This window comes from Lottia gigantea (assembly GCF_000327385.1).
Source record: "Lottia gigantea unplaced genomic scaffold LOTGIsca_1, whole genome shotgun sequence".
NCBI classification, from domain to species: Eukaryota; Metazoa; Mollusca; class Gastropoda; family Lottiidae; genus Lottia; species Lottia gigantea.
In genome coordinates this window covers 231,255-252,892 of record NW_008706746.1, presented here as the reverse complement: position 1 = coordinate 252,892, position 21,638 = coordinate 231,255, and the positions used below count along the sequence as shown (strand labels likewise).

The window sequence follows — 21,638 nt, the reverse complement described above, 5'->3', positions numbered from 1 at the left end:
AAGTTAGGTGATGTCTGGTGTTTCTATAAACATACAATAGTACAACAGTAGCCTAGAATATATCCCCAAGTTAGGTGATGTCTGGTGTTTCTATAAATATACAATAGTACAACAGTAGCCTAGAATATATCCCCAAGTTAGGTGATATCTGGTGTTTCTATAAACATACAATAGTACAACAGTAGCCTAGAATATATCCCCAAGTTAGGTGATATCTGGTGTTTCTATAAATATACATTAGTACAACAGTAGCCTAGAATATATCCCCAAGTTAGGTGATATCTGGTGTTTCTATAAACATACAATAGTACAACAGTAGCCTAGAATATATCCCCAAGTTAGGTGATATCTGGCGTTACTGTAGACAGACAATAGTACAACAGTAGACCACTCTTAGGATAAAACCCAGAGTAGGGTGATCTGGTGTTTCTATAAATAGACAATAGTACAACAATGGATCACCCTGCAGAACAGGTCTGTGCAAAATACGACCAATCAAATCGTTAACGAGGTCTGACCTCGTGTGAAACAAAGATTTTACGTCAAATATGTCTGTTATTTGCAATGCATATTGAAATACGTTATTGAATAAATGACTTGATAAAATTGCACGTTTCTCATTGTTAAATGATTTATTGATGGTTGGTTACTTGGCCCACGACCTACTCGCATCCCTCAAATGTGGGCCGCTGTTGCGGAAAGGTTGCACGTGCCTGCTCTAGAATATAACAGATATTTAGTTCATGTCTGATGTTTCTATAAACAGACTCTAATATCTGAAAGAAATTTTAAAAACACAAGGTGTAAACCTACATACATCTATCAAAACCATTTTTCAAATCATAAAGTGAAAACTGACATAAACCTATCAAAAGGATACTTCATATCACAAGAAAGAAAACAACATATACCTATCAAAACCTTTATTCAGATACTTATTAAAGAAAGTCTAAAAAAGAATTAGACCTATAGTTGCCAATCGTTCTCATAAAAACATAAGATAAAAAATCACAAAGTATTCGTAAAATTATGAGAATAATGTAACATCATAGACCACCCCTTAGAATGTAACCCAGAGGTAGGTGATATCTGGTGTTTCTTTAAACAGACAAAAGTATATCAGAGGACCACCTCTAGAATGTAACCCAGAATTAGGCTAGTGTTTCTAAAAACAGACACTAATACAATAGTACAACAGTTTTCTAGAATATAAAACAGGTGAAGTCTGTTTCAAAATCTCGTCCAAAGTATGGCCTAATCGAGAGTTAAAGTTGTATAGTAATGCACTCCTCCAAAGAGAAGTACCATCGGGTGTTTCGAAAAGAGTAAGCATGCTCTTGAGATATAATGTGATGTCTGATAAACATGCAACCGGTTTCCCTCTGTCAGTGATGCAGGTAAGAGGGGCTGACATGGAAAAAGCGTCCAGTCCTTCGGATGGGACAATAAACCGAGGCCCCGTGTGCTACAGACAGTGAGCGTTAAACATCCACTGTCCTGGCAAAATTTTCCTCAATGCACCCTGCATGGCGTTGTCCGTCTTCATTAGCCCAAATGCCGTAGAAAAGTATGACGTAAAACTCCACTCATTTCATTTTGTAAACAAACAATAAACAAGTTTGACCACAATAATTGAAATAAATATGATAATAATTCTTTTAATAGGATAATATTAAAACTGTTCAAACTTGGTCATAATTTGGCTACAGTAGACATCTATGTTCACCCGTTCTAATTCCAAAGTATTCAATACATTAATATTTGCAAAAATCAAACGAAAAAATGGTAGTTGAACGTGTCCTGGGCAAGGAAGAAACGTAAAAAATTTTGATATTTCTAATTATCGGTTTTTAAGGTTGCTTCAACTTATCAAATAAAACATACTTTCAATACAGTCTTAAAGGGACCATTTTTGTGGCTCAAATTTGTGAAAAAATACACCACAATCTAGAGAAATGTGCCATTAAACATATCTGATAGTAGCCGTTAATTTTTTAACGCCAAAAATATTTTAAAACATTCTAGTAAGGTTTTTAAGTTCGTTATGCTTTTTGGAAGCTTATGAAAACTACTGTACGGATTTGAGTAAAAATAAACACCTATTTGTAGAGAAATATGTCTCCTACGTATCATAAAGGTTTCAACTAATAATATCGAGCCATTATCAAGCCAAATACCAAAACCAGGTCCAACTGCTTAAATAACGATTAGTCCTCTATGGGTTTTATTCACCCTTGAAAACAAATTCAATTTGATCAAGAAGATACATTTATGTAAAAAGCATACTTTAGAAATATTTTCAGGTATAATTTACGACCTTATTGATATTGAAAACATTTTACAAAAAAACAGTATACCCCTTTAAAATTCAAGATGTAAATTTGCGTGAAATACGGAACACTTCTAATACTTACATTTACTAAAAAGTAAATAATTTATTAAGATTATTTGACAGCAATGAAAGTCGGCATTCATCATTTCTAAACAGAATTCTTTTTTCAGATTACGTAACAAATTTATTATAATATTGTGTTGTTTCCTTTTAAGGGTCATTCTGCTTTTTTCAATTGTTGACCAATAGTTAATCACCAATAATCGGCAATTTTACAAACATACCTCCGAAAGTGAAGAGTTGTAGGTCCGTAGTTCGAAATACTCTGTTCACGCAAAATCACGCAATGTATTTTTATCCCAGCAATTCTAAAATTTTATGTTTTAAGTGGTTTATCTGTTGCCAGGTCAACGTATAGAAACTATACGAAGGGCATCATTAAATCCCTGTTTACACTTCCGGGTTTCAGCTGCTGTAGACATGCTCGCCTCATAGCGAGGCTTTGAGGGATTTTTCCCCCAAGAAAAATTAGGAATGATCTCTTCCGAACCACATTTCCGTTGATGGAATACGACGCTCGTCTTTAGGAGAGTTTGTGGATATTTGGTTATGGCTAAAGCAGAATTATCATTATGATGGGGTGGGTATCGCTTCAACATTCGGCTCCGTAGCCCATATTATTAATACCCAAGTTGACACCCTACAATAGAAATCAATTTTACAGCAATGAAAGTCGGCATTAACCATTTCTTATCACATGATATCAATGACAGAATTTTTTAAGATTACGTAACAAATTTTTTATTTATTATAAAAGTCAATAAATTCTTCATGTATATATAAAAATTACATAAGAAATTTATTATAAAAGCCTAGAAATTCTACCTGTTGTTCACACTCACTTGTTGGTTTTAGAGAAGACAAGCTACTGTTTCCAGTTGGAATTGTCCTTTCTCTTATAGTGCTGTTCATATCTACATTCAAACACAAGTAAGTTTTTACTTGGTCTTTACTTTTCGCTTTCTTTCTTTTTTTGTGTGAAAAGACAGAGGCCTTGGTGTTAAAATATTATTATTCTAATAATTTTGTTTTTGCCTTCACTATCGCCATTAGATTCAGAAAAAAGGACGGACATAGATGGATAGAGTAGAGCGGATTTTCAAAACTGACGTCCACATATGGATGGTCTTAAAGGGACAGATTCGCCATTTTCGGGGGTGGATTTGGGTCTTGAAGATACTTAAATAGTCTTCAGAAGTACTAGGAGCGTACGAACATCGCATAATGCCTCGAAGTAGAAATTTCACTTTCTATATATGCATGTCTTTCCTATATATGACAAAGTCTTAAGAAATGACGAGTCGTCTTTTAACGGATAATTATTTACACACGTGAATTTGAAGGCTCAAATTTGATGGTGAGCTGTGATCACTATTACTGATTAGCTCAGCTAAATAATTCCGTTTCTGAGACTAAAATACGATTGGTTTAACGGGTGGCGAACCCGTCCCTTTAATACAAAAGTTAGGAACGACGACATCTGTATATTATCTTTTTATCTATTTTTTTTTCAGAATGCAGGCCTCACACGTTATCCTTGTCGTAGTGGCAGCACTATGCCTAGTGGTTGTAAACGAAGCTTATACTATTCCCCAAATGCCAGATGGTTATATGCAATATGTTCCCGCTGAGTACAGAGCATATGTTAAGGCCTATATGGATCAGTTCGGAGCAGGTGCAGGTGCAGGAGCAGGAGCTGGAGCTGGAGGAATCCCCGACATAGGTGTTTCTGGGGTTGCCGCTGCAAGATAAAGTCTTGGTGCCAGAAGTGTTAGCTTTTGATAAATAGTAAGTATATTTTGAAAATAACCAATATATAATTGGGAACAGTCGGAGCAAAGTCAGCAGTCGGCCGTCTCTTCCATCCCACTTCTTCTTTTTCTTGTTGGTGGATGATGTCCGCTTCGGAAAAATTCCATATCGCAGACGTTGAGTAAGGAACAGGTTGCACCCATGGTTTCTTCTGATTCTTCTTCTGTAGTCTTGATACGGCGTTCTTCTTCTGAGATTCTTCTTGGCGATCTATCGCGGACTAAGTCCCCAATGATCGCCACATCTACAGAGGAGCAGGGCGCTCTTCTGATGTGCTACTTCTTCCACCCCACCTTAGAAACGCCATTAAATACTTATTAGCCACATTTTCAGCAGAACAGAAGAACGGGCGGTTTTCCTTTTTTCTATGGAATTCTTTTTCATTGCAGGAGTTACAAGAACCTGATCAACCTGATTTAGAAAATAGAATTAGTTTCTAAAATTTCAAATACCAGCTTGTAAAATTGATATAATGATACACATTCGGTTGTTTGTGTGCCATCATAGCTTTTAGAACAAAGCCAACAAAATAGTAATAAAGTTTTTTTGTACCTCTTTTACAATCTGTTTTGTTTTGATTCGTTCATCACCCAACTACAGTCGCAATAGTCAAAATTAATATACAGTTGTTGCTAGTCCATTGTTGTTCGAGTTCTAATATTTATCTTATTAGTACCAGTAGAGTGCCCAGAGTATCAATAAGTGATCCAAAATGGCGGAATTATTGGACGATTATTTTAGGGAGAACAACAAAAAAACTACTCACTGAATTCAACTTATCTTTCAATCAATTTATATGACACTATATTAAAGGGATAGATTCGCCATTTTGGGGCTTGGATTTGGATCTTGAATTTATGTAAAGTACTATAAATATACAAAAAGACTTCAAACTAGGATACCACTTATGGAAGGCGGAATGGCTTTTTATTCAATGTTCTTCATTGCTATTTCTTAATTCTTAATTTTAAATTCTTATTTCTCAATTTGCACGCTTAATTTGACATTTGTTATTGAAAATTGACATTTGTATACAAAATGATAATTTGTACTGAAAATGAACATTCTCCGATAAACATTCAGTTTTCCTGAACAATTGGTCGAACGGATGGAGAATCTATCCCTATAATAATCAAGGAAACAAACATTTCACGAGTATAAATTCCAGTTCTTTCACTCTGTTCATTTTGATACCTCGAGTCTATTATTATGAAATATCTGTGCTTTACACCTAATACAACCACACAATTCAAACAGTTGGAACTGTGCATTTCTGAGTTTAATTTCTAAATATCATTTTCAGCAATAGCCTTATTATCACCATCGGAATTAAATAATGCACACATAATGATGAAATATACACCAAATTTCGAAAGTGAATTTTGAATTAACATGTCGCCTACTCCAGATCCTATGGAAAATCAATACCTTGGGTTATAATTTCCTCTTATTGGTATGCCTTTTCGGCCAAAACCATATTTCTACAAGATTAATCCAATTCTAATAATCCCTTATACCCTTCCACAATAAAAAGCCAAATAACTTTGCGCATGTACAAAAATCCGTCATGTGGTCCAATTCAAAGCCAGTTTTATTGCTTAATAAATATCTTGAGTTATTCTTACGCATTATAACCGAGAACGAAATGCTATATTTGGCTCCAACTACCAACTACTACGACTACCAACAACTACCTAGTTTGCGATATCAGCATCCGCTGGAAGCCAACCACCTATAATTAGTTTAGAATTAAACGTGACTGAGTGTACTCACTACATGTGCTCGACTGTATTTTAAGTAGGTTAAAGATCTTGAGACGTTAAATAACTTCACTCATGTCCTACGCAGCAGACCTAATTAACCTAGCTACGGACATTCGTGAAGTTATTGAACATCATTAACCTATGCATAGTACAACAGTTGACTATCCTCTAAAATATAACCCACGGTGAGGTGATGTCTATTGTTTAAACAGAAACTTGCAAAACAGTGAACCACTCTTTAGAATTTATATGTGTTTATAGACAATAGAGCTACAGTGGACCCCCGTATAGAATAGAACCCAGTGTTAGGTGATGTGTGGTGTTTCTATAAACAGATAATAGTACAACACTGGATCACTCTCTAGTAAATAATCCCAACAGTCAACATTGGTCTCCTCGAGAACATAATCAATAGATGTACATGGCGATTGTGTTACTTTAAAACTGTATTTTTATTACATATCAAACAATATTAAATATACCCATTTTTACAGTCGTTAAGTGACAATTGACAAATACAAAAACTATTATTTATTTCTTAGAAGGGAGATAACCAAATTTAAGCATATTTCGATCTACATGTCTCAAAGGACTTGCTTATAACCATTCGGCACAACTTTCGCCAATGTTTGATAGTTTCCTTTAGGTGATGCTGGTGGTCTACAGAAACAAAATCGCACATGTTTTATTTATCGACTCCTCGAACAAAGATTTAAAATAAAAGACATTGTCATAATCACTGAATCATTTTAATTCATCGCTCAAACGGATGTGGATTTACAACCAATCAGATTCAATAGCCACTGTAGACTCGGTTAATTACAAAGACTCTAAACAACCAGTGCAGGCAACCGTCTGTCGAATCTGTGCAGACAAAGACGGGCTGGATGTTTGTGAATAAGGAAGAAAAGAGAAATCTATTTTTTTAAACTATAATGCTTATTAAAACTAAAAATTCATTCAATACCTTATACTTATTATAACTGTCTTATTCATATCACAAGTAGAAATCTGGGAGAAACGAAACAGCCTAAACTACAGAGGGGTCTCATAATGCAGTAGAGCATGTTAAGATAAATTTCCCGTGACCCCCGATTGCTTAAGTCGACGGGCCCCATCTTGTAATACGGATGCTATTCTTATTCGGAGTCATAGCAATTAATCGCATGGTGTGAATGACCCTTTAGGTAATATGAAATACATCCAATACAAGAGTTCTATTTCAAAAATAGATGGCGGATGTCAAAAATAAACGAAACCATGTGTATCCTATATATTTCTAAAATATTAATTTTATTTTGTTTATGGTCCTTTCGGCACGTGATCATCACATGACTGGTTATAAAACAATTGAGATAAAAAATCATTACATTTATTTTTCGACATAAAAAAGTTAGACATAAATAGGAACAACAATTTAGGATTTTTTATCAACAACACGCTGATGAAGCAGTTATTGGAATGGAATAATTTTATGAGTTTTGCCCATGTACTATCGGATCAATCACTTTTGTATTGCCCCCCCCCCCTCCCTCTCTTTCTCTCCCTTTCACCTTGTTATTATTGCACTATACCGGCGCAAGCTATGCGCTGATCACTGCTGACAGTACTAGTATAGTTCATTTCATCATAGATGTATCGGTAGAGCACCCATTGAGCCTGTGGGATGGTCCTAGACGAGAGAATCAGAGATGTGCCAACCTTCTTTTTGATGGATTAGAAAACGACTACAACCTTTTAGCATTATATTGTCTGAATGGTACCTCCAATCCTCCAATGGTTTACGCCCGAGGAGGGGGGGGGGGGTGTGGGTTGGGGGGTTGTTTGACAAGTCAAATAAAAAAACATTTCAGCCTTTAACTTCATCTCAGATTCAAAAAAAAAATTAGTGATTTATATTTTTTTAGATCTATATCTGTCACGGAATACCGGAAGAGAGGGTGCACTTTTTGATTGACAATAGAACATTGTTCTAAATAATTTATTATCTAAAAACATCAAAACGAACTTTAAAAATATCACTCGTGATTCTTCAAAAATGTCAAAAACATTTTTTGTAGTGTTTTTTTTATGAGTATCTGTCTACACTGATTTGACGTCGCAGTCAATATCTGAGGTTTTTTTCAATCTTTTAAAATATAAATCGGTATGCTTTGTTACATTTTAAATCTGTAGTTGACTCGATTATCCAGCCATTATTTGACGAAATATTTATGCATCTCATGTTCTGGGTGATTTAATATTCAACGTATCAAATGAATTGCTCAATGAATAAAAATGAAACTCGAAATCCAAAACATTTAGTCGATTTTTCCCATATTCCACCGGAAACGAGAGATCGCCATTTGTCATCCGGGCGATCAAACAGAAAGGGTAGGTGAATTTTCACGGGTAAAAATTACTTTACAAGGTAAAACTGTGCTTCACAACCAATTTTATGGAGCCGAAGATAATTTTGGTTAGTTGAATGCACTATCAATTTATGCATTTAAGATTTATGGATCCCGGTCGGTTTTCATTTTTGGAGAGAAAAAATTATATTAAACCACATTTTGCAATAGAATCCTCTAAAGCCATAAATATCCATAATACTACTTGCCTTCTATGTGGATTGATAGATAGATGACAAGATAACGTTCGCTTCAAGGGGATGCTGATATCGCAAACTAGATGAGACGGCAAATTTCATAACAAGTACTTATTGCACTCATATGAAAGCGATGTTTCGCGGTGGTGTTCATATTCACGCATTCTATTTAAATTCAGACCAAACTTTCGTTCCGTTTTTTTTTTCACATTTTATTTTTGATATTCACAGGCTAATAAAAAAACGGAACGAAAGTTTGTGCTAATTTTCATTACTCTGATATTCACAAATCAAAATGTTAAAATGGCTACGTGCATGTATGCTTATTGGTCGATTTGATGATCACGTGTTATCATAAATATTTATTATTTCGGTCTTTTTAAAAACTGTGGATTAACATCTCAACTCTTTTAATCCACTTTTTATGACTTTACGCGAAAAGAATAACGCCATTTAGATACTTACATTGATCAAAACCAATGAAGTTTTGTCATTGATGTTATTTTTTTAACGGGGGAGATATTTCGCAAAATATAGGAGTACGAGGCGGGAATATTTCTATTTTGTGGCCATGACTAGAAGAGACAGGGGATGTCAGTCGTAAATCATTCAATCAGTTGTTTATCAAGACACAAAGTACCTAAAGACAATAAAATTAGGTAAATGATTATACAAAACCATTATATAAGCAACTGCAAGATATTACTGTGAGGTCATAAGCTTTTGGTAATAGCAGTAAACATAGTTCTTGTATCCACCAATACATTCCATAACAGGTAAGTACTCGTGAAATTTCATGTTTGTAGAGACGTCTTTTAGCTTATCTTTACATAACATTTGATTTATAGTCTGTCTATATTATGTATATCGGACAATCTTGGTTTCTTTTTCCTTCAGACAGTGGCGTAGTGACTTTTTTCGTTGAATATACCTAAATACGCCACTGCTTTCAAAGACATATATATTATAGCTTTTCTGATTTTCTAGTCTTTGTTCATTGTCTATATGTTAAAGAAACGATTATAGCTTCTATTTACACCATTCTGATTATCTAGTCTTTGTATGTGCATCGGATACATTTACAGCATCTATGTACACTACCCTGTGTATCAGAGACACTCATAGCTTCTATTTACACCATTCTGATTCTCTAGCCTTTGTATGTGTATCAGATACATTTATAACTTTTATTTACACCATTCTAATTTTCTAAATTTTTTGTTTTTGTATATGTGCCACTTTTTATATTTCTATATATCTTGGTAATATTTATTTTATTTCTAAATTGAAAATCGATATCATTTAGATAAATTTACAATTTTCTGTCCAAAACCCCGAGAACAGTAAAATGCAATGATCAAACATATTTTATTGAAAATTACAAATTACCTTATTATACATTCTTAAACTTACACTAAACAATAGGTTCATGCCGCTGTTTTGGCACAATTTCACTTACTGCACATTGCATCGCGTTGTACGTCTACATCAAACCAATCAGGTGTAAACACATAGAACGTAAAACTCCATTCATTTCATTTCATCCAACTTCAATAAAATATTGTTCTCTCCTGTATAGTTTCAGAATGCAGTCGCCAATTCTTGTCCTCGGAATAGCTGTCTTATGTGTATTCGTTGTAACAGAAGCTTTTACCATACCCGCATTTGCCATGCAATTCATGCCAGCTTCCATTAGAACATTTATGAACAGTACTGCATTTAGAAACATGACAGCTGCCGGACCCGGAACTGGAGCTGCAGCCGGAACTGGGGCCGCAGCTTCGCCAAGTTGGATGAGTTTTATGCAAGGATAAGAACAAGTAGTAAGTATTCTATATGTTCGGCCTGTATATTGCAGACATACCTCATGTCGCATAGTCTATTCCGACGATTACACAACTAATAAGCCTTTTTACCGCGTTTCACTGAAGCAAGTAGAGACTGGGACTGAGGAAATGAATATTCATGATGTCACCCGATTTCTAAACTGGCCAATAATTTCATTTTGGGTGGGTTGTTTTGGAAATCCGAACACACGTTTAGAAGCAATTTCATAAAAAGGGTCATGTCCAAAAACTTGATTGAAAATTAAAGCAACAAAGCTTTGTGGTCAAACTGTGATTGGTCGCTAACTTGAAAGTTAGGTCCAGTGTGCTTCAGGCTGTGCACGTTATATAGACCCCGACGGTTGGACATCGAGAAAAGATTGATTGGTGCCTCTGTCCTTCGTCCCCCCCATAAGGTCATGCCATTTCATTTCTACGGTTAATGTATTTATCTTATTTCAGAGCACTAAATAATTCATCAGTTCTGGTCAGAAGATAACTCTTGACTGACTACACAAGCTACAGACCACATAAACTTCACTTTGATATTCATGATGTATATAAAACCTTGTCCTGCTAAACACCTTTGATTACCGTTACATGTGAATCCAGAATTCATAAAACAAACTTCATAAATCATGTTCGTTTTTCTTAGTATTTATCATATGCAAAGCCCGCATGGATAGGGATTTTCCAAGGAAAAAGGTTTGAAATATCATAAAAATCCGACAAGAACCTCATTTGTTGGCTTTTTTGTTTGGAAAAACAATGAAGAATAATGAAATAAGGGGTGCAACTCGTGTCTTCAAAACTCTGTCAGTTCTTCAACCAGTGAGCTAGACTTACTATTTTGTAAGATTGAACCCTTGGCATGTACAGGATGTGTAGAGAATCTCTCCATCATCTGTGTATAAGGTGGTCGGAGATAAAACAATAATATAAACTCAGTTTACCCAATCTAATATATAATACAGAATGTAGACAAAACATCTACAAACGCGGCCAATTCAACCGGCGCTAATTTATTGAGCTGGACTATATAATTGATAAAGCCCCCTGGAGCCAAAGATAGTACAGATCACCCCGGGATTTAAATTATTTCCCGGAATTTCATATGGAATTGAAGTCCTGGGGAATAAAATTCTGCCAGAGTAAAGGGATAACTTCACGAGGGGTTTATATTGATATTTAAAACCTGCATCTTGAGGGAACCCGAGTTAAACAATCATACCGACTTATAAACCGACAAACAATCGTGAATCTTGTTTTAGTTTTTTAAACCAATAAACAACCGTGAAATAAGGGGCCCAACTCGTGCCTTCAAAATTTGATCAGTTCATCAAGCAGCGACCAGTGAGCTAGACTTACAATTTAGAAATAGGTTGAAAAATTACGCATTTGGCCATAAACATTGGTTACTTTCTTTAACCTCGTTATAAGATTCAGAACATTTATGGGATGTTGTAGACAGAAGGGCTTCATTATATTAAATCTAATATAATCTACAAAATATAAAACAAACAGCAAAGCTCAAATACAACTTGCACCTGATAGTGTCCACTGGAAGGAACCAACGCATTATCTTATTCGTATATATACATGCAAGTCCAAACATTCTATTAAAGAGGCGTTTTCTAACAAAGGGAAGTAACTACAAACTTGGTCAATTCAGACGACGACCAGTGAGCTACACTTTCAATTTCAATAGGCATTTTGGAGTCTTTGCGATGAAACATTGGATGACGTCACTAGAAATTCATAATCTGAACGTCCTACTTCTTACTTGTTTGGTTTAACAATACATGATAATGAAATATGGGGTGACTTGTATGATCTGCATCGATAGCTTATATAGCCTCATTTACCCTTAACATTTCATTCCATTCTGATATAGCCTAGACTCTTACAAATAGCAACGAAAAACATATTATAATCTTATAATGTATATTCTTTTGTAAAACATTAGTTACAACGAAATCAAATAACGACACATGTCAGGCAGGTTGAATTCTCAAGACGGTTTATGTGAACTTCCACACTGCGAGTCGAGCAAACATCCATTGTTTCATTACAATGTCCTGATTTAGAAGATTTCTAGGAATTATGATTTTCAATGCGCAGTTTGCATGCTTTTCGAAACTTTTCTTTGGAGGTGTCCACTACTGAACTTTTACTCCCGATCTTGCCATACTTTGGGTGAGATTTTTGATTGACGGAATTGTCGTGCTTGTACGGATTTTTATGTTCGTTTGGCCAAAGATTCTGTTTCCCAACCAGTACCTCCATACAGTATAAGTAGGGGATCTGTTGTCAGTGAGGCACAATGGATTGGTTCAGATATCCCAACAGTGAGAAAGCAAAAAAGAACAGTCTAAATCTCTTCGTCCGGATTAAATTTTGAATGGTATCCATTTTTAAGAGTATTTAGAAATGAAATGAAATGAATGGAGTTTTGCGTCCTACTTTTCTGCTAAGAGTATTTAGAGACGGGACATAAAATTCCGTTCCATTCAAAACACTGCTCGTGTTATATTAACTGAATGCATATGGGAAAGGAGGTCACGGGAAAAAAAATCCACAAATGTACAAAGGCGGATGGTTGGGCAATTTTAACCAGCCAATGTATATATAGATGTAATATGTAATAAACTCGATATTTCAATAATATAATCAGCAGTAGTTGATCGATTTCTTTCTATCTAACACTGGTATCTATGTATTCAATGATTGGTTTTATTAATATTCGAATTTAATTATCGATTTTACAAATAATAGAATTCGACTTTATAGAAAACTTTTATTCAATTTCAAATCCAATTTTAAACTTTGAAAAGCCATTTCGAGACATGTAAAAACTTATACTGAAATACAATAGAAGAGCGCACTTAAAAACATAATCTTATTAAAATTAAGATATAAAGGTTTATTTCGTCAGTGGTGAACTACACTAGAGAGTGTCGTTAACCCTTTCCCCCCACACCCAAACGAAAGAAAATAGATTATAATCCAGACATTATAGTCAGATATTGAAATTGCTAGTTGGTCATGTATTTTCACTTACACGGTGAGTGTTAGAGCATGACATAAACCCAGCCACCCCTCTCTCCCCAATATTAAACCTTCTAACGGCCGACCAATATGTAACTCAACACAAACTAATTTGCCCCTCCAGATATAGTACTTTCCCCTCCGAACAATCACGTCTGGTTAAGGGTCTGCGTAAAACTCCATTTCATCGGAAGACGAGGAAGATATAATTTGAGCTACCTACTTTAGTTGAAGTGTAACACAATGATAGACCTAATCTATCAATAATTACAAAACTAGATAGAATCTCATACTGATCTTCAACTCTGACCTATTGCAATCAAACCGGGCAATATATATAATCCCTACACATCTATTATAGTATACTTCAGGGTGTATATCTATCCAATCCGATTAAAAATGAGATCTATATGTTTCGATTCGTGTTTTAATAGTAGGGTACTACATTTCTCATCCATAATCTAGCAAAATTCTCCTTTAAATTGCGTCCATTCCAAATTTACCCAATAGCATCAAAAGATGTCATCATTTATATCGAGTTATCAAAATCACAAATGGTTAGGTTAGATAATACGGGTCAATTTTTAATAACAAGTTTCTCAGAATTCCAGAGCTCAATCAGAGCATTTGATTGGTTGAATATCATATGATCCTAGAACAAGAGATACGTGCGAATTTCGTCAGATTATGAATGACAAGTAGAGTCACCCTTAAACACGTTACGAAACCTGTATATTTTCATTTAGACCGGATTGACAGTTACTACTAGAAATATAAGGTAAAATGTAACTCAAACCGATAAGGTTTTCTATAAGCTCATATTTTAGCACCATGTAGTAAGTTTCTAAATCTGTTTAAATTACTAAAGATTAGAGCATAATTCACAGTAAATTGAATCCATACAAATAACCTAGTTACAAAAGTCCAAGGAATGTGAAATTTGGCTTACCTGGAGAAACTTCTAATTCCAACCAAGACATAGCGGTAGACAAGACACGTTCCAGATAGAAATATTTAATCCAAAATAATCGTTGAGGATAAATCTCCAATTAAACTTAGTTAGAAGTTTGTTCTATCCCCAATAAAAGATGACTTGTCATAATGACATAACCTAGTATAGTTACTTTTTTGATAGAAAATCTATAATTGAACTCTTTCCCACACTAAAGACAAATCTAAGAGAAAATAACTCGTCCTAAGTATTTTTACGCCTTGAATCTAGAATTGATCTCAGTTGACACTCTTCCACACTATAAAGATGAACTTAGTAGTCTTAAGTTTTTTTGTCGTTGAAAAAATTTCAAGCTGAACCAAGGATAAGCCCGGTGTACTGCCTAGATATTTGAGACTTTGCATAAACAAATAGAGATAATCGGATCAGGGTTATCAAAACAAATTCAAACCAATACTCCAATGTTTTTAATTGGTCGTTATAAAATACGAATTATTTAACCAATTCTTTCCACTATCTGGTCATTTGTAAAAAAATATATATCTCCCACTCTTACACACAGCTGATATTTTTAATCCGTAGGTTTTCAACCAAGTGTATTATTTGGACTTTTCTTTGGGAACAGTTATTTTGTTTGAGTACATTTTCTAGTCCATACTACCCAAGGTCGTGCCTGATATCCATTCCTAGTTTAACTTTCGATATCTTGGGACATGGCTTGCATGTAAAATAAGATTTTGGACACATACAAAAACTGGTTAAAAATAAACGCCTTAGTTAATCAATTTCAAGGTTTTGTTTTTTAACATTACAATCATAGTGGCAAAGACAAGAGAACAAACAAACGGAGATCAAAAGGATTAAATTTGGTGTGAGTGGGGGGCGAGTGTATTAGTCACCTAAGCAACGTTGTATGAAACATTTAACTTTATGGATTATGTAAAACGTAATAGTTAATGTTAAACGTTATGGTAAATATTTGACACCATGACTTATGTAAAACGTCACAGAAAATATTTAGCGTCATGGCTTATGTGAAACGTTATGGTTAATATTTAACGTCGTGGCTTATGTGAAACTGAAACGTTATAGTTATTATTTAACGTCGTGGCTTATGTGAAACGTTATGGTTATTATTTAACGTCGTGGCTTATTTGAAACGTTATAGTATATTTTTTATGTAAAACGTTATGGTAAATATTTAACGTCAAGACTGGTGTAAAACGTTATAGTTGAGATTTAACGACATGGCTTATATGAAACGTAATTGAGAATATACATATAAGTGCAACGTTATGGTACATTTAAGGTCGTGGCTAATGTAAAACGTTATACTAAATATTTAATGTCATGGCTTATATGAAACGTTATGATAAATATTTAACACCATGGTTAATGTAAAACGTTGTGGTAATTTTTTAACGTCATGGATAAGGTTAAACGTTGTAGATAATATTCAACGTCATAAATTTTGTAAAACCTTATGGCAAATAATTATCGTCATGGCTTAAGTGAACCGTTATGGTAGATATTTAACGTAATGGTAAATATTTAACGTCATGCCTTATGTAAAACATTATAGTTCATGTAAAACGCTTGAATATTTAAATATATTAAATATTTGATATCATTTCATTTTGATTAATGTAATACGCTATGGTAAACAGTTAACGCCAAGTCAAACGCTATAGTTTGTAAAAATTCGTGGTAATCATGACTTACTTTTAAAAAAATAATCATTTTTCATGAAAAGTGTAGTAATTCTTTTTGATTTTTTAGGATAATATAGTTTAATTTTTTGTTTTAGTTAATATATGTTATGTTGTGAAATTGTGCTTCGATTATAGGTTTTTGTGTAAAAACTATGATATAAACTCATATATCTTACCTTACTAAGCGTTAATCCAAAATATTGTGTTAATCCGATACAGCTATGCTTTGTAACGCTTTTCAAATACAACTGAGTAACGTAGTTAAATAACTTTGTAACGTTACGTTATATCCCAAATATCTATGTAACGTTAACTTATATCCGATAACACTATGTAACGTTTCGTAATATCCGATACAACGATATAACGTAACGTTATATCGGATACTATTCACCTACGTAACGTCAAGTGTTATCCGAAAAGCTATATCCGACACAGCTATGTTACACTACGGTCGTCTTTACTTTGTTTCTTGTAACGTTGATATGCGATTTACCACTGCACGGTGTAATTATCACACCTAGTATGAAATAACTTTTGACCTAATTTGAAATTGAATAGGATTAAAAACTCACCTTTTGCATTGTCACCCATTGCTGTGTTTATGCTGAGAAGCGCTATGTGACTTTACGACCTCGGGCATTTACCATCAAATCTATGTATTTGTTAAAATGACTGGTAGGGATAATACAGCCAGTGTTATAGTATTGTATTTACATTGTGAATACGAGTATTGTATGTTTTATTGTAAAGCGATCATTTATTGTATTCGTAATAAAGAAATATATCCAATTGCTACATTGTTCCCTATATCTATACCTTGTTTTGTATATACCCAACAAACTATGTTTAAAGATGGGTTTCCTTAATTTTTAGTGTTAAAATAAGCAAACTATTTGATTAATTGGTGTTCCTAATGAATTATCATGTATTCTTAATCATATCATTATGTTCTTATTGCATATAATTACGAGTCTTGATCAATCATAAATGTCCATGAATTTCCATAATTATAGATAAACAAAAAAAGACTTTTTGACCTTTCTTGATCGGTCACTCATTGGAATCCTGCTGATTCTGGTGTAATTTAGCTAATTATGAATTAATTATGGACATGTGAGAGAAAATGGCATTTTTCCAAGACGTTAAAAAACCTCTACTTTCTATTCATATAAATATTAGCATTTTCATCGTCATAGATAAAAATACAGGAACCCATCTTTAACTGAAAAGCTTTCCATCATTAATGCCCCTACTTTAAACAAACGTTCCGAACATGTCTCGAAGTGTAAACATGAGAATAAGTTCTTCTTGTCCTACTTCAGTGGGACGAAGGCTGAAAATAGGTCAGTTGTCTAAAAATCGCATAGCGTGAAACTCAGAGTAACAACAAACAATATTTTAAAAACAAGTTGAATTGAAGTCTTACTTGCTTGATTGTGATAATGATGATGCTAGGACAACGCAACATAGTGTACAATTAGGCCGTCTTAGCCTATTCTATTTTCGTTTGGAAATCTGTATGTGAACGGATCCCACAGAGAAAAATATTTCTATGAATTTGCCTAACTATTTTTTAATGTCTTCCTCATCTGCACAACGGTCAAGGTATTACAAACTTTGTCTTATACATTGACTACGATAGCCATTATTCTTGTATCACGGAATGCTGCGATTTGATTGAATTGTAACCAGCGAATACAGCCAATCATAGCTTATTATTTAAAGACTTTTCGTCGATGACTTTGAATGACTGTATTCACTAGCGTACAATCCAATCAAATTACTGTATTTACAAACTCCAATGATAGAAGAACAGTGAAGGTGTGTATAATCAGTCTATTATTTCATTAAAACGACTTGCGTGCTTCGAGTTCGAGAAGAACATAAATATTGTAATGCGGTGTACAATGAGGACACTGTAAGATATTCGATTATATTAATTCTTTAACTCTAACTACTCCGAGTCAAGGTTTGGCAACTCATCCAAATGAATAGACATTTATTGATTTTGATATTGTGGTCTGAATCAAGATACTGTTTGGATTATCTATGATTATCTACCTTTAACTGAGGACTATGATATCACGAAGGTTCCGAGGAACGTCTGTACAAATTTTGGTGCTTGTCTCACCAGGTGAAAGATTCTTATGGAATATCGATTTAATCTGTCTAATCCATTAATATAGGCTTATAGTTATATTACATTATGTATACCTGGGATTCATTTTGAAAACGCTCTGTATGCACCAAAAATTTTAAAAAAGAATACGTCTATAGAGTTTTAGAGAAATTATTTTTTTGGTTACGCTGGCTAAATCGTTATGTTGTGTCATGGCCCTACGTTGAAAAGTTATGCACATAAAAATATTTTAGTTAATAATACTGTTGATGTACAATGGGACTATAACTAGAATATAAAAATATATGGACTGTTAACGGACTGTTTTTGGATTCTCAACCAATCAGAATCAATAGCCACTGTAGACTCGGTCAATTACAAAGGTTTTAAGAAACCGGTCCAAGCCATGTTTCGAAGCTGTACGTAGACTATGAATAAAGTTAAAGGCATACCTCATTGTATCAATATTATTTTTGATTTTCGAAAATGGAACAAGATTCACGCCGGCTGCGTCATTCTAAATGGGAAGCTTCAACTTAAAGATGGTAGGCTACTTTTTTGATCCAAAACATCAACAAAACAAAAAGTCCAGTAAGACGAATGTAGGAAATTATATTCAGAGATAATCGACAATGGAGACGGCAATTCAGTTTCTTCCAAGACGCTTCCATTTCTCAAGTATGTCTTGTACACAGAGGTAAACCGAAATATTGGATTCAAATGGGCCAATCAACTACCAGAAAATGATGACGCAGATGATGACGTCATTTGTTACGATGGTAACGCCGATGCAATCATAATGTTGACGTCTGGAGCAACTGGCTTGTCCAAAATGGTGGTCCATTCCCATTTACTTCTCAAATCCATCCTGGAGCCTGTACACTCGAAATGTCGAATGTTGAATTGTTACTCATTGGGTTGGATACCAGGTTTACCTCACCATTATGTAATCACAGGCTCGAAATCTGTTTACATAGACCAGCGAAATCCTCCTTAGATGCCTCCCATTGGCATTAATATTTTTCTTAAATAGCGTAATTTTAGCTAGAAATAGCTGAAAATGGACAGGAAAATAGCAGACTAGGTACCTAAAATAATTTCAACTTTTTTCTAAAGTAGCTAAATTTTAGCTAGAAATATCTGAAAATAGAGCTGAGAATAGAAGACCAGGTACTCAAGTATATTTTCCCGAACCTTCTCACCTTCTTATTGTTTTATTAAAACGATTTGCATGCTTCGAGTAGAAGTAAATATTGTGGTCTGAATCAAAAAGATACTATTATTTTATTATTAAAGATTATCTATGCTTATCTACCTTTAAGTAAGGACTATGATATCACGAAGGTCCTGAGGAACATCTGTACAAGTTTTGGTGCTTGCATCACCAAGTATCTCTAATTTAGGTTAATATTAAATTGTGTATAAGTGAATTCATTATAAATACGCTTTGTATACGCCCAAGTATACGACAATTGTTCAGCGTAGCCTATAACAGCGGTTTAAGGAAATTTAAAAACAATGCCTTAGGCTGGCTAAATCGTCTAGGTGTGACAGGGCTACAAGCATTTCAAAATTTGATACACTGGCTTGCGTAAGCTAAATCGTTATGTTTTGGCATTGCCCCATTTTGCGAATAAAAGTTTATCACTTCTTATTAACTATTACTACAGGTCTTTTCTTGCATGACAAGCTTTATTTTACCATTGCTATGGTCAAATAGGCGAGGTCGGTTACGGTCTTTTACGAGCCACAATCTGTGAAGCGAAACTTTTGATAGACGAGAAAAAAACTATGTCAAACGTACACAAAAAATAGCTGAAAGTTAAATATGGATTTCCCTTATTTTCATTCATGAATTGAAAAAGCTAATATATAATTATATGAATATATGAGTTGTTCAGAAAAATACCAGTTTGTCTCACATATCTATAGAAAATAATTGCCAGCAGACCAAGAAAGGTCAAAAAGGGTTTTATTTTTTTTGATCCAGACTGTACTACATACATGGACATTTGTGATTGGTTAAAACTCTTAATTATATACAATAAGAACATAATGATATGATTAAGAATACATGATAATTCATTAGAAATTTAGAATTAATCAAATATTTTGCTTAATTTGACACTATAAATTAGGAAACCCATCTTTAAATATTATTCTAGGACGATAGAGTAAGTGCTAGTGAGTTAATTTGATATGATCGTATTGACCGTTTCACTTGGTATACATTGTAGTATTTTCACCACGTCGTGGACAAAAAATAGATTTACCGATCTGTATTGTTACGGTTGACTATAACTAGAATATAAAAATATATGGACTGTTAACGGACTGTTTTTTATTTGTTTGTAGGAAGTTTGTTATTTTATTCACTTGTTGGACAGTTGAAGGAACAACACTAAAATATCATCGTCTTAATTTCCAGAATATCATAACAATCGCTGAATTTCTTTACATGTTCATTATCTTCTTTACATGTTCGTTATCTTCTTTACATGTTCATTATCTTATTTACATGTTTATTATCCTCTGTGCATGTTCATTATCCTCTTTACACGTGCATTATCTTCTTTACATGTTCATTATCCTCTCTACATGTTCATTATCTTCTTTACATGTTCATTATCTTCTTTTCATGTTCATTATCTTCTTTACATGTTCATTATCCTCTTTACATGTTCATTATCTTCTTTACATGTTCATTACATGTTCATTATCTTCTTTACATGTACATTATCTTCTTTACATGTTCATTATCTTCTTTACATGTTCATTATCCTCTTGACATGTTCATTATCCTCTTTACATGCTCAATATCTTATTTACATGTTCATTATATTCTATACATATTCATTATCTTCTTTACATGTTCATTATCTTCTTTACATGTTCATTATCTTCTTTACATGTTAATTATCCTATTTACATGTTCATTATCCTCTTTACATATTCATTATCCTCTCAACACGTTTATTATCCTCTTTACATGTTCATTATCTTCTTTTCATGTTCATTATCCTCTTTATATGTTCATTATCTTCTTTACATGTTCATTATCTTCTCAACATGTTCATTATCTTTTTTACATGTTCATTATCTTCTTTACATGTTCATTACATGTTCATTATCTTCTTCACATGTTCATTATCTTCTTTACATGTTCATTATCTTCTTTACATGTCCATTATCTCTTACACAAATTCTTGCTATGTTTTGTTTTCTTTTATTTTCTTTCATTATCTCATACTCATGTAACGTAAATTCTGAGTGCCATAGGAATCGGTTGACTAATTTCAGTGGTGGTGCCAGCCTTCCTAAATCAAGGGATACATATAGGGGGTAGACTGGGGGTGGGGACAACTGTCGAGACTGAATTCAAAATGCAGCAACTCTTGGAGGCAAAATGTATGAAAAATCTATT

General features: G+C 33.9%; 2 protein-coding genes across 2 annotated transcripts; both read left to right on the top strand.

Moving 5' to 3' along the window:
- Positions 1-1,331: 1,331 nt before the first annotated feature.
- LOTGIDRAFT_227781 (hypothetical protein) lies at positions 1,332-4,842 on the top strand (the record flags this gene model as incomplete). The annotated part of the gene is made up of 4 exons (XM_009045370.1): positions 1,332-1,397; positions 3,204-3,322; positions 3,907-4,180; positions 4,594-4,842. 3 exons carry the CDS (start codon positions 1,332-1,334, stop codon positions 4,142-4,144), a joined length of 423 nt encoding a protein of 140 aa, XP_009043618.1. The 3' UTR covers positions 4,145-4,180; positions 4,594-4,842.
- Positions 4,843-20,712: 15,870 nt separating this feature from the next.
- On the top strand, positions 20,713-21,477 carry LOTGIDRAFT_103342 (hypothetical protein; the record flags this gene model as incomplete). Its single annotated transcript, XM_009045369.1, has 1 exon — positions 20,713-21,477. The coding sequence occupies one exon, from the start codon at positions 20,713-20,715 to the stop codon at positions 21,475-21,477; it is 765 nt and encodes a 254-aa protein (XP_009043617.1).
- Positions 21,478-21,638: the final 161 nt, after the last annotated feature.